This window comes from Anabrus simplex, chromosome 12, assembly GCF_040414725.1.
Source record: "Anabrus simplex isolate iqAnaSimp1 chromosome 12, ASM4041472v1, whole genome shotgun sequence".
Classification (NCBI taxonomy): Eukaryota; Metazoa; Arthropoda; class Insecta; order Orthoptera; family Tettigoniidae; genus Anabrus; species Anabrus simplex.
In genome coordinates this window covers 66,536,863-66,552,065 of record NC_090276.1, presented here as the reverse complement: position 1 = coordinate 66,552,065, position 15,203 = coordinate 66,536,863, and the positions used below count along the sequence as shown (strand labels likewise).

Here is a 15,203-nt window from a genome sequence, read left to right as displayed (position 1 = left end):
GTTCATTTCATCTTGCTAATAGTTTTTAAATTGTGGTCAGTTGTGATTCTGTTGTTACGTATAGAGTTAGACTGGAATTTGTTGTGGGATTTGGAGGGCAATATAGAGAAGTTCTTCTTTTTTTTATTCATATCTAATTTCCAATAAAATGATTTCACAAGAACGGGTGATTCTCTCATTAAGGCTCGATTCTGGAAACTTTTGAATCATCTACTCGATGTTGTTTTGCAGTCTTTACGAGGAAACATAACATAATATTAACTGTACATCACCAACCAACCATTCGTCTGCTGGACGACGCGGGGAGAGATGAATGTTCTTACCCAACATTTCTGGTAACATTTTCTGAATTTTCCTGCTCAGTACTATTCCCAGTGTACGTGCCTAATTTCACCCGAGTGTTACGGAGCTGCCGCCGTCTGAGGAACGAATGGTTAGTAATGACGTGACAGTACGGACTGTAGAAGAAATACCCAACACTGCCTTCTTGTATTTCTTTCTACTTAATCAACATGTTCCTTGTCAATGCTTACATAATATACTGCCACAATATTTTGAGGAAAGGAGCGAAACAGATCTCTCGAACTCCCTATGCACAGCAGTTTAGTGGTGATCTGATTACCTCTCACTTTCGGCACTGGCTTACGCAGTCAACTTTGTTGCGGGCGTTGAGAGCAATGTTAGGTAAAATACTCAAAGTAAATGGAGAAATATGCAAACGTGAACAACAACAACAACAACACCAAAAGTTTCAGACTCGCTTCTTTTGCACTGCAGGATGAAGTAACCACCGATGAAATATCTGAATGGAGTGTTTAAGTGATGGGTAGATAGTTACTTGCAAATAGACAGACCTTAAAGTAAATCATAATTGGAAAATACTAGTAGGACACGCTTAAAGAAGAACACAAATGCACTTGTCTACCAAGTTGATGATGGAGATCATGATCCCGTGTTCGGTTTCACAATGGTCATTAAGTGTGATGTTGAATGGTGTTTTTGGAGAAAATTCAGTTGTAGAGAGATTGAAAAGGGGTGAAAGAAAGAACAATTGTGCAATTTTCTTATTTGATCCTATTGAAATATTTTTTTCTTAATATATTGGTTAGGATGGAGATGTGCAGTGACCAAGAATAGAACAAGTGCTTTTATATTGTTGAAAATAGAAAAGTGTGCTTGTGTATGTGTATTTGTAAGTTCTGATTTACTTTTATCATGTGCATAAATGTGACTATTGCAGATATTGGTGGTTTCATTTGCGGAGTTCAAGAGACGAATGGTAAGTGATAACGTTAGTGTGGGCCAGGTTAGGGACCAAGGGTTAAATTGGGGCCAGCTATGTATCTGTTGTTACGTATGGAGTGCCAGGACATCCTATGGTCGTATGAGAAAGAGGGTTTTTGACGACCCTAACATAAGTACTCGAACTAAGCTGTATGTATACAAAGCCTTTGTAAGGTTGTCAAACTTGGGTTATATACACTGACTGACAGAGCAAATGCAACACCAAGAAGGAGTGTTTCGAAAGGGATGAAAGTTGGGGAAAAAACAGAGACGGCACGGACGAATAATTGATGTTTATTTCAAACCGATATGCAGGTTACACAATGCGCACGGCATCGACTCAGTAGGATGTAGGACCACCGCGAGCGGCGATGCACGCAGAAACACGTCGAGGTACAGAGTCAATAAGAGTGCGGATGGTGTCCTGAGGGATGGTTCTCTATTCTCTGTCAACCATTTGCCACAGTTGGTCGTCCGTACGAGGCTGGGGCAGAGTTTGCAAACGGCGTCCAATGAGATCCCACACGCGTTCGATTGGTGAGAGATCCGGAGAGTACGCTGGCCACGGAAGCATCTGTACACCTCGTAGAGCCTGTTGGGAGATGCGAGCAGTGTGTGGGCGGGCATTATCCTGCTGAAACAGAGCATTGGGCAGCCCCTGAAGGTACGGGAGTGCCACCGGCAGCAGCACATGCTGCACGTAGCGGTGGGCATTTAACGTGCCTTGAATACGCACTAGAGGTGACGTGGAATCATACGCAATAGCGCCCCAAACCATGATGCCGCGTTATCTAGCGGTAGGGCGCTCCACAGTTACTGCCGGATTTGACCTTTCTCCACGCCGACGCCACACTCGTCTGCGGTGACTATCACTGACAGAACAGAAGCGTGACTCATCGGAGAACACGACGTTCCGCCATTCCCTCATCCAAGTCGCTCTAGCCCGGCACCATGCCAGGCGTGCACGTCTATGCTGTGGAGTCAATGGTAGTCTTCTGAGCGGACGCCGGGAGTGCAGGCCTCCTTCAAGCAATCGACGGGAAATTGTTCTGGTCGATATTGGAACAGCCAGGGTGTCTTGCACATGCTGAAGAATGGCGGTTGACGTGGCGTGCGGGGCTGCCACCGCTTGGCGGCGGATGCGCCGATCCTCGCGTGCTGACGTCACTCGGGCTGCGCCTGGACCCCTCGCACGTGCCACATGTCCCTGCGCCAACCATCTTCGCCACAGGCGCTGCACCGTGGATACATCCCTATGGGTATCGGCTGCGATTTGACGAAGCGACCAACCTGCCCTTCTCAGCCCGATCACCATACCCCTGGTAAAGTCGTCTGTCTGCTGGAAATGCCTCCGTTGACGGCGGCCTGGCATTCTTAGCTATACACGTGTCCTGTGGCACACGACAACACGTTCTACAATGACTGTCGGCTGAGAAATCACGGTACGAAGTGGTCCATTCGTCAACGCCGTGTCCCATCTATCGTTCGCTACGTGCGCAGCACAGCGGCGCATTTCACATCATGAGCATACCTCAGTGACGTCAGTCTACCCTGCAATTGGCATGAAGTTCTGACCACTCCTTCTTGGTGTTGCATTTGCTCTGTCAGTCAGTGTACAAAGGCACTTACACTGCCTGCAAAAATACCTTCAGCGCTGCATTAGGAGAATCCTAGGAATAAAATGGCAGGACTCTGTTTTGGAGCAAGCTAATACAAACAGTGTTGAAGCTCTCATAATAAAACACTTGCTTCGATGGACACGCCATGTAATTATCATGTCTGAGTCACGTCTGCCAAACCAAATCGTGTACTGTCAGTTGAAGTTCGGAGAAAGAAAACTGCCTGGGCAACAAAACACTACAAGGACGCTCTGAAGGCAAATCTAAGGAAATGTCAAACTGACTCTGAAAATTGGGAAATTGTGGCATCCACTCAACCAAGGGCATCTATTCTTTGAACTTCACCGGAGGAATCTTCTATCAGACAAACGCAACGCTAGGAAAGTGCGTATTAATAGCAGAAGTATTAACCCTCAAGGCTACACAGTACACCGTGTACCTACATTTTGGAAGAGTCTTTGGTTTCCGAATTGTGGTATACAGCCATCAAAGAACTCCTGAGATTTGAAATTTTCCTTTGGAACAAAATAATACTCGTTATCGAGTAATAATAATAAGCCAGGTACTTGTTGAGGGATTTGGAGGACAATACAGTCAAGTGCTACCTTTATATTTCCATCTCCTTTCCAAAAAATGGCTTCACACAAATGGGTGATTCTCATATGCAGGCTCGATTCTGGAGACTTTAAAAACATGTATTGGATGTTGTTTTATATTCGTTGTGAGTAGTAAGAATAGAAATATTAATTTCTGCCTTTTCTGATGTTTAATTGACTGCAAAATCTGTGAGCTGTCGAATTTCCTCCATAGATTACCTCAAAATCTACTACGTACGAAATAGCGGTGGTGGTAAATTCTTCCAACTTATCCTCCCACAGAATACACGTATGCCTGGTCTAGATTTATTATAGGTTTATAAATATTTTTCTCTTTTGTTTCAGAGTCAGGCTCAAGGAACAGTGTTTAGTCTGCGGTCAAGAAGGCAGCAGGATGCATACCTCAGTGTTGAACTTGGAGGTGCCGACAGTATCAAAGTGGTGCACGCTGGACCTAATGGAACACACACTGTGGAATTACCTGCACCACTTGGAGACGGAAACTGGCATCAGTTGGCTTTGGGGTGAGTAGTATTTGTTTTGACTAGTCAAGTAGCTCGTAAGTGTCACCTCACCTTCCGGAAGTTACAGAGGACTGCAACGCTCTCCTGAAGTTTTATGTATGCGTTAGACTCGTGGATCCTAAATGGGCGCGACATGAAGTTTCTATGGGTGTGGGAGAGAAAGATCTTGGGGAAGAACTTCTGTGCGGTTGACGGTCGAGCGGAATGGCGTATAAGTACCAACTAAGACGCTTACACCATATACGGTGATTTGGAGATTGTCGAAGAGGCTAAGAAGCGGAGACTGCGATACCTCAGATAAATTATAAGGATGGATCAGGACAGAACAAGAAAGGAGAATCCTGGCAGCCAACGAATACGGGAGAGACCAAGGACATTTTAACTCGGAACATCTGAATGTGTTAGGGATCCAGAGACCGAAAGAAGTGCGCGAGTGCTGCTGGACTGTATCGTCAGGATAATGAGTGTGCACAATGTGAGTTTCGGCAATCAGGACAGTATCGAATGATCCGAAGTCCAAGTGTTGTTTAGAACCTTAGATCGCCGGAGTTATTGGAATTACTGAAGTGTGGAATCAAGTCCATACGATTCTACTATGTCCGCATATAAAAGATATACGATGACACATTAGAGTTAACACGGAAAAACTTATTGAAAATTAGTCGTAGGCCACTCAAGAGTGATCAATTATTCTTCCACCTGATAGAGAAAAATGCAACCTCCAAACAGATACACAAGCTACCAAAATTACAAAATGACAAATCAAAATTTATGCATATGGTACTTGCGATCATACCCTGATGATGATGATAATAATAATAATAATAATAATAATAATAATAATAATAATAATAATAATACATTCACGTCCCAGTAACTATTTTTACTGTTTTCGAAGATGTAGAGGTGCCGAAATTTAGTCCTGTGGGAGATATGAAATCATGGTCCTAAATCGAAAATATTGTTATAAGTGTAAATCCTTCCTTTCTCGCGAAAAATCGCAAATAACGTTATACCACTTTATCACACTGAACATCGTTAATCAAAAATATTGATACTTCTTGGTTGTAATTTATTTCATAGAAACTCTGTAACAATTTGGTGTAATATATGCTGAATTGTATGATGTAGAAGTAATCTGATAAAATAGTATCCGTAATTCGATATTGTGTTTCAGACTTATAAATGAGTTTTATAGGAAACGCTAATTTTGCAGATGTGTCACTATTCTAGCGCAGGTGCGATATCATTGCTTTGTTATGGAAATAATAAACAATAATCTTACACATCTGTAACTATATTTTTTTAATTTGCACCGCTCTTGGCACAAAATAACGTGGCGGTGTGGTTAATATACGTACTGTCGTACTTTTGCCCCGAGCTAGGCTCTTCCTGATGACAGCCGCTGACACCTGTAGGTAAGGTGACGGGAGCAGTCAGTACGGGACTACAGTGGAAGGCCTCAGATGTTTCTCTATTTATTTATTTATTTATTTATTTATTTATTTATTTATTTATTTATTTATTTATTTATTTATGTATTTATTTACTCATTTATTTCTTTATCTATCTATCTATCTATCTATCTATCTATCTATCTATCTATCTATCTATCTATCTGTCTGTCTATCTATCTGTCTATCTATCTATCTATCTATCTATCTATCTATCTATCTATCTATCTATCTATCTGTCTGTCTGTCTGTCTGTCTGTCTGTCTGTCTGTCTGTCTGTCTGTCTGTCTATCTATCTATCTATCTATCTATCTATCTATCTATCTATCTATCTATCTATCTATCTATCTATCTATCTATCTATCTATCTATCTATCTGGCGAAGTTAGAGCTCACGTTCGTCTCGTACACTTAGCCACTTTCAATAATACACAGTCGAAACCGGTTATAACGAGGGACAGTGAATTGACGGTTGTTATGGACGACAGTTTCATAAACCGCTCTTTTTCATAAAACAGTCATATCTGAATGTTTTAGGCTTACATTTGCACGGTTAATTGACAGAATAACGTTCAAACTTCCGAAAACATAAGTGAAATAATTCCTGTATTTGTGGACTGTGGTAGAGTGGAATTTTTCTAATCTTTACGCAGTATGTAGAGCAATAAAAAGCCTGAAAAATATACAATAATATTTGAGGAAAATGTAGCAACAATATAAATTGGCCAATAATGTCGTACACGACGTTGGCTACGGAATGAGATGTTCCCTTTGTCCATCCATATCATAGAAAATGCTGAATATGTTACAAGCAATTCCTTCCTGATGTTGACTCTTTTTCCCCATTTTGTAATAGACTTCTTATTAGTGACCTTTTTTTTTTTCATTATTAAACACTTACCCTATCTTTTGCTACATCTACAACTATTTAACAATCTACAATCTACTGGAAACAAAAGTTTGACAATAAGCTTTATATTGTTCTCAGCAGTCCCCAAGCATGTAACAAACAACGATCAACTTTGGACGTTATATCCGATACACATCTCCGAAACTGTTATCAAAATACGCCGTTTTATGTGATGTGTTGTAATAAGCGATGCCGTTCTACGAGATGTTCTAAATACAGTGTTTGTCTATACTAATATTAAAGAGGAAAAATTTTGTTTGTTTGTAACGAATAGACTCAAAAACTACTGAACCGATTTTAAATATTTTTTCACCCATAGAAAGCTACATTGCGAGTGAGTAACATGGGCTGTATTTTATTTTCAAAACAATTCGAAGTGGGGGACACGGGGGGAGGTATAAAAATTATAGGCTAATGTAGGAAAAATATCGAATTTGTCGTATAAGGACGAGACAAAGCTCAATTTAATCCCCTTGATTCAAAGAACAAAACTCGGTAAGCCCTATGGGCCCGAAAACCATGTTTTAAGGCCCTAAAACCAACCGTTACGTGTATGTCCTTTATCATTTGTAATAGTTATAAAATGTCGGATCAAACAAATACATTCAATAATATTTATATTTGTGGTACTATCTGGCGAAAGTATATTTACACTAAACCTGCAGCTTTGTGGAGGGAGCAGGTATATCTAGGTGGGAATGAAGGAAAAACATGGTAGCAAAAGATCTTAGAGGTCGACGCTAATTAGGAAGTAATATTTAGTGGCCTCATGAAGAAAAGGAGAAGAAGATACACTATAATTCCAAACATGACAAATAATTTCTACGTACTTAAGTAAATACACCAGTGAAATAAATATCTAATGAAGTCGCTCACACCGATAGTATGATTAACTAAAGCCAGGTTCCGATAACCCGTACAAAGATCGGGTACTTCTGCTAGTTTACGATATAGACGTGAGCGTTAGATTTCGACATTATATCGAGTAGGACGTTATCGCATTAAACAATATAAACATAAATGTGTGAGGAAAATAACAATAATAACTTTAGTGCATAATAGATCATGTAAACACATTCACACAAATCACACACGATGACTCACACAACTCAATTATAAAAAATATACCCAGAGAAACTTTCGGCAGCCAGATTTGAATTTATGAGGATTACATTTTTCGAGAATGACACATGTTTCCAAATGTATGTTACTGGACTTGCCATGTTCCTTTATGCCAGCAGAATGGTGGGAAATCAAGAATGGTGTCTATATTCACAAAAATTACTCCTTAACAAGAAGCATGTTGCACATTCAGGTAAATATCGGCTCTCTAGGTCATGACCTACAAAAGACTGTCATTTCATGTGCTTTATTATGCTACGGATATTACACCACCACAAGAATAAAAGGCAAGAATCTTAATAGAGCTCCTGGATCTCCTTAGCCCGTATTACACTTCCGCTGTAAAGTCTGCATAATGAACAGGGGTTCACAAGCCACTCAGTGGGACTACCTTATTTTCTTTGTATAAGGACATTGACAATACGGTGGCCTTTAATTATTAATTTAATGCATATTTAACCCTCATGACCCCATTGCACTCGAAAACGGCCTCTAACTAATTACGTCTTGTTCATTACTTATCCAAGAGATGTTAACTACATGGCGAAAGTGGCCAACTGGAAACTATTGGTATTCGAACCGCAGCCTTCCGATTTCGCATCGGATGTTCTTACATCGAGCTATGGTGGCTTATATTGGTTCGTTTCTAATCATAGCTCAATGATAGAGCATCCGACACGGAATAGGAAGGATGTGGGTTGGAATACCACTGATGCAGGTTTTCCTTTGTTCTGTACTTAACTATCTCTCCGATATGTATTGAAAAAGTTCTAATCATATTAGACATTTTAATTTCGAGATTTATTATTTTAAAGAAAGAATGCGCGTAAGTAAAATGACATGAATTTGATAATATAAAACCTACATAAATTTGAGGCGATCGACAGCTGTTGACTGTTGGCACTTCCCGATATTCTTATACCTATTTTGTAATTGGAGAAATAGCTATATTATTGTTATTATTATCATTATTATCAAATACATCGCAGTTGGGAAATATACTGTTGGCAATGATAACTTACAGCTGTGTGATAATAAAGTAATGTTGAAACATAATTACTCAACGACAACAACAACTACAACAAGGGTACAACAAGCAGTTCCGTGGAAAGAAAACATTAAAAGATCTTCTACTAGTTTAACATTATAAACCCAGCACCATCATATACCAATTGAGACACAGCATAAGTATTTCCAATGTTTAACACTACGGCTTACAATACTATTGGTTGAGCTTTCTACTAGATTAACATAACAAATGATAATCAAATAAAGTTAAAACATCATTACACAAGAACAATAAGAGTACAACAAGAAATTCCATGGAAAGAATATAGTACAAGAAATACTACTAGTTCAACATTCTAAATCCGGTATGAAGGCAGGTAACTCTATGGTCAGAAAATTAAAATATTATATAATATAATTTTACATCACGATCTTTGTATAACAGGAATATGCGAATAAATTCAGACAATGAAAAATGTGTACGTAACCACAAATTTAGTGTCTGTCATATAAAACTTTTACTTTCCACTTTCCACTGACACTAATGATTTTTAAACGTTTGGTACCGGAATTCCAATCTCGATTTCAAAGGTTGTAACGTGGTAGTCTAAAAGAAATCTCATCATTTTCAGATTTTTAGTTACGGGGGTGTTAAATTAAATGTATGTAGTGGGTATCATCCAAACCGGAGCTAAGAACTATTAGCCCTGAAATGTTGGATAATGTTACACGCTCGGACCAACGAATGAGGATTGTTTGACCACGAATGTGGAGGGATTAGTCCAGCGAAATGATGTTCCATTTGATGCTAGTGTTTCTATAAATTAGTAACTGAAGATACCCAGTAACATGCATATCATATCATCTTGCTCGTTTAAACAAAGCTGCTCGAGTGTTGGAGTAATTGGGCTCATATTTCTAGTGTTCTGCTCCTCTAGTTACAAAATTTCCCTGTAATTACACTGCCGGTGGAATCATTGTGTACGTTGAGACTAGACCGGATTATATTGCTCACGAAATGAGAAGAGGAAATTGTTTCATTGATGAATGGTCACAGCCCTCTAAATTCCACATCATTGAACGGAAAATCAATGGGCAGAAAATAGCTTAACGCTGATACTAGCACCAGTGGTTGCACGTGAACCAGTGACTACGTCGCAATGTGATTAAAGCCAGGGTGTTTAGGAAATATTGCTTCAGAATGCAAACTAATTAGGGTATTAGGAATTGTTGTCTGGTCCACTCTTTCGTAATGTAGCGAGAGTATCATAACTGTAAGGGTTTAGAGTACGGCGGACCCCTACTGCTTATGCAAATCTCATAGCAGAACTGATTCCCGGGCTTGCATTCCAATGCAAATATACGGGTTGTAGTTGAGATTTATTCATTTCCACAGCTTTCTGACCTTGACTCAAACAATGGAAAAGGTTGTTTCTCTATTATCTTATGGTTCCACGTCATCTACGGGGAGAGTTGACCGAGCAGTTAGGGGCGCGCAGGTGTGATCTTGCATCCAGGGAGATAGTGGGTTCGAAACGCAGTGTGGCAGCCTTGAACATGGGTTTTCTGTAGTTCACCATTTTCACACCAGTCAAATGCTGTACTTTAGTTAAGGACACGGCCGCTTCCTTCCTACTCTTAGGCCTTTCCTTCCCCATCGTCGCCATAAGACCTATCAGTGTCGGTGCCACGTAAAACAAATTGTAAAAAAAAATCAATTCAAATTAGATCATTGTACCTGAAATAGAGGGTTTCCTTTGCGTGTTGGTGAAGGCATGTTTGGTTCACCCGAATGGACGTGGATTCGATTGTACTGAAGGAAATCCAAACATTTAGAAAACTGACTTTCGCATCTCTAACGGCATGTCTCCCCGGTCTCATACTACACCGAAAAATGAGTACCAGACGCAAAGTCGGCTACACACAAACCTAAACCTTACTTTTGCATTAGCAAACGAAATGGTAGATTTCTGGAGGAGTTACTTATATATTAGACAACACATCCAGAGGTTCGCTATTTACTTGGTAGTGCTACCTAGGAACTGATTCATGTTCAGATAGAATTATTTCAGTGCCGAGCGAAAGGCTGCGCGGTTTGAGAAGCGTAGCTGCCAGCTTGCATTCGGGAGATAATGGTTTAGAACCCCACTGTCGGCAGCCCTGAAGATGGTTTTCCTTGGTTTGCCATTTTCAGAGTAGGCAAATTCTGACTCTGCATATTTGTTAAGGCCACGGTTGCTTCCATGCTACTCCTTTCCTATCCAATTCGTCGCCATAAGATCTATCTGAGTCAGTGCGACGTACTGCAAATTTAAAGTCAATAATTTCTAGTTCATGGCACGGCAAAGCCTGGAAATTTGTAATTATCTGACATTTCAAGGCGCAAAAATGATATTTTTATGAAAATTGTTCTTATTCTTGGCAACAGCTAGATACATAGCAGAACAGACCTATCACCATGAAGGTTAAAGGGAGAGTCTACAAGACCAGAAGAGTTGGTCGCTTTCTTAGAGTCACATAGCTGTATCCTTGCATTCCGAAGATAGTGTGTTCGAATCCCTGAAGTTGGTTTTCGTGTTTTTTCAAACCATTCCAATTTGGGGCTGTACCTTATTCAAGGCTACGACCGCTATTTTTTGTTACCCCTTCTAATCTCTACGTCGCCGATAACCACTAACAAACAAATGACCATCACTTATGGTTAACTCAGAAAATTTGACCATTTCAAACTGGCCTATCAACTGAAGAAAAACACTTATAACATAAAATTCCTCTCACGCAAACTGAAAGTAAAGCACTATACGTCAGTCATAGGACCAGAAGCTCTGTACTTCACGGAGTGTCTTTCACTGAACCGAAGTTGAGAAACTGGAAGTGAGAGAGACGAGAGTTCTTAGGAAGATGTTACGTCCAATAAGGGAAGATAAAGACTTCCGTAGACGACACAGTTCCAAGCTCTACGAACGAATAGAAAGGCTTTATAGTTGTGCCATGAAAAGGAGAGTAGCTTCCTACGACGATATAGTAAAACTCCGTCCCAAAAGTCTGATCAATCGCCTGTTCATCTTCTGCCAGGACAAGAAGTTTTGTACCACTTTTCTGACAGGAACTGAGAAGGACATTAAAGAAATCGGAATATCTGATCTTCAACATATACGATCTGTACGACGTACCCTGAAAGAAGTCCATGGATTTCAGGAAAGCCGCTGGAAGAAAGGTACCCCTTGCACAGATGAAAGAAGGGAGTTACTCCGGCAGAAACTGCGACAAAACTGGGCAGAGGTCAAAGCCTAAAAGTTGAACAAGCGTGGTCCAAAGTAGGCTCATTCGAACCAAGAAGAAGCAATGGCGTTTTTGGAAGTTGTGGCATAAGTCCTTGCATCTACCCTTTCCACACATCTGCGTGGAGGTACCATACAATGGTCATACTGTATGACACTCATAGTACTTCGACACAGCTCGAGGGTAGCAGTGTGTTGGACAGGTACCACGCAAAGTCCGATCGGATGGCATTAGTGAGTCAGGCTGCGTGCAGAATTAATGTAACCGGACAAAACCTGCGTGGTTAGTAATAGAACACCCTCCATATTCTCCATGCGATTTTGACCTCATTCTCAATGTAAAAATCGCGGCGTGGGAGACGATTTGTGACAATAGAGGACATTACCAACGCTGTGAAACAAGAGACTGTAAAATTCACACACGGTGTCTGACGTCCCCCGAATCGTTGTGGACAATCCTGGGGACTACCTTGATGGTAGCCTAAGGATTTCAGAACTTGTAGCTTCCTTAGTTTATATCCTACACCTGGTACTATTCATACACTTCACAACACCTTGCATTCCAATTTTCTTTTATATATTTCAATTTCTCTGATAAATCCTGCATCGTGCGGAAACATAACTACCATGACTTGTGTGCTCCATGCCTCTGTTTTCCATTTTCCTCGTTCTATTGCCCAATATTTTTGTTTAATACACATTTTGTTTCAGATTCCATGACGACAGCTCCGTCAGAAGCTACATGGATTGTGCTTGGGTAAGCACTGACATTCTAAAGAGAAACTCACTGGATATTCCTGAAGATGCTGACATCATTATAGGGTATCTTTTCGTGGTAAGTACATTGCAATACCCTTCCTTAACTGCCTATTACTATGGGTAATTATTTACACGTGTCACGTTTTTGCGCACTTGTTTAGCCAAAATTGTTTACAACGTGACTAGTGATTGCGGGCAGGACTTTAATGTTGATAACATTTCATAGCAAACAAATTAGGAGTCCTCATACTACAAAAAACGTAAAATTCACTCTCCTAAATTGTGCAGAAATTTGAAGGTCTGTAGGTTCCGGAAAGGTTTCAAAATGTGAGTCTCGGATAGTTCTATCAAACTGAGAAAACAAATTTCGAAAAATCACTCCTGGCAGGAAAACAGCCTAAAGTCGCTTGTTTCTCTCCTCGTTTCCTGTTTTATTCAAATCCTAGACAAATTAACTTATTTACATATAGTTTTTCTGCAATATGTTCCTTGGTTGAATACCCTCAGTTTTTCTGATTTTTTTTTTAAACATTTCCACACCGAATATAGTTATGAGGGATTATGTGAAGCTCTGCATTGACTCACATTAGCGCTCGTAGTGGTAGAAAAAGGTAAACTGCTAATCTAGTCGACCAGATAACGATGATTAAGAAGATGATTTTTCTTTTAGCAATAAACAAAAATATATTCTCATATTTCATCATATCATATTTACTTAAAATCCGTAGCTTATATTCAAAATTGAGTTGCTTGCCTGAAAGGCTAGAACTGTAGATAAGTTCGACAGGAATATTATTTTCGTATCATAAAATGTAACCATTCACATACTTATTAAGCCATTAAATACCTTCATATTTGTATTAAGAGATCTGTAACCCTTATTTCAAATCAGGTTCATATTATTACCGCAGTGAAGATCCTTGGGTACTTACAGTGATCCACGCGAAGTACTTTCACTCCATCAGCACACTGAATAAAATAAATAGCTCTTTGAATGTTGGTGAAACTTAAAAAATGATTCTTCGTCCCTTCAGCATCTTACTTTAGCATGGTGTCCATCTTATAGCAATCTCGAGGTCTTTTTGCATGTCCAACACCCTCGCGGAAATGTGTCACCAATTTAATACTTACATATTAAAGGTGGTTTGTATCCCAACTTATTTACGTAGAGTAGTCGTTTTAGTATCATTGCTGCTCCACTGTTTAATATATTTACCTAAAATTAGTAGATCATATCCTTAGGATGTTATCAAAATTGAGTTGCTTGCCTGAAGGGCTTGAACTGTGGATAAGTTCGACAGGAATATTATTTTCCTATCATAACATGTAGCCATTCACACACGTATTACCTTCATATTTGTATTAAGAGATCTGTAACCTTTATTCTCTTTTATCACATGTCAACGACGATATTCCTCACATAAATACAACTCCAGCCCCAGGTTTTCTAAGGATAAATACTTAAGATCTCGTTAGTTCACTGCAGATAGGACCACAGTGTCTGTTCTGTTACAGGGTGACTTGGAACAACTCGTCATAGTTCCTACTCCCACCGCTGTTGGCCAGCAATGTTCCGCGTCCAAGGTTCCCCTGTTAGATTCTGCCCTACTGCAGTTGCCTCCTCCTAGTGGCAGTCGACCTAAAGAGCGCCGAGGGCGAAGGACGAAAGGTCGTAAAGGAGTGGAATATCGCCACGACGATCAACATCAGGCAAATTCACCAGCTTCATACCAACAGGACGACGCGGAGGGAAGTGGCTCGGACGGAAACACTGTCGACGATGTGGAGTACGGTAAGTCCCTCACTACTGCTATTTATAATAATAATACCAATAATACAGGATCTCTTTTTTGCCGTTTGCTTTACGACAGATATATGTCTTTTGGCAACGATGGGATAGGAAGGGCCTAGGAATGGGAAGGAAGCGGCCGTGGCCTTAATTAATGTACATCCCCAGCATTTGCCTGGTGTCAAAATGGAAAACCACGAAAAACCATTTTGAGGACTGCCGACAGTGAGGATCGAACCCACTCTCTCCCGAATAGTGACAGGACCTCTCATATAAAATCAGACCGAATGTACGGTGTTTGTACTCTGCGCTACGGCAGCTGCCTCAGCCGAACTCACGTCCTGTTTTAAGCGTGTATACAATCTTATATGAAAGATGCTGAAAGGGTCGTCCATCCTGGGTTATACATGCATTGTATCTGTTAACTACATTCTGGTCGACTCGAGTGAGTTCTGGCACTGCAATGTTTCTGATTTTATTCGTAATGGTCTCTTCCAGTTTCTCCAATGTATGAGTATTTGCTCGATACACATTTTCATTCGGGGAAATAGACCAGGACTGATCACTCTGTCTGTAAACACTTCCGAGATTGTAAGAAAGGAATCTTCTGCTGCGTGAGCAGGGGCTGAATCATTTTGAAATCACCGTCGCGATTTTTCTCCTTATGTTATCTGATGGAAGAAAAGCGTCAAAATGTCAGCTTGATACCTCTCTGCATTTACTGTCGTCTCCAAAAACCTAGGCCAAGTATTCGCCTTTCACTAACAGCACACCAGAACACCAATCTTATTATCATAATGAGGGTCTTCATCAACATCACTAGGATTTTCTGCACAGCAATAACGACTATCAAAATG

General features: G+C 40.2%; 1 protein-coding gene across 1 annotated transcript in view; it reads left to right on the top strand.

The window, feature by feature from the left end:
- The window catches only part of LOC136884065 (uncharacterized), a 100,180-nt gene that overhangs the window by 62,542 nt on the left and 22,435 nt on the right, over positions 1 to 15,203 (top strand). Inside the window, exons 5-7 of the mRNA XM_067156090.2 lie at positions 3,845 to 4,023; positions 12,510 to 12,633; positions 14,073 to 14,349. Of these exons, the coding sequence (XP_067012191.2) occupies positions 3,845 to 4,023; positions 12,510 to 12,633; positions 14,073 to 14,349 (580 nt within the window). The remainder of the gene's footprint in view (positions 1 to 3,844; positions 4,024 to 12,509; positions 12,634 to 14,072; positions 14,350 to 15,203) is intronic.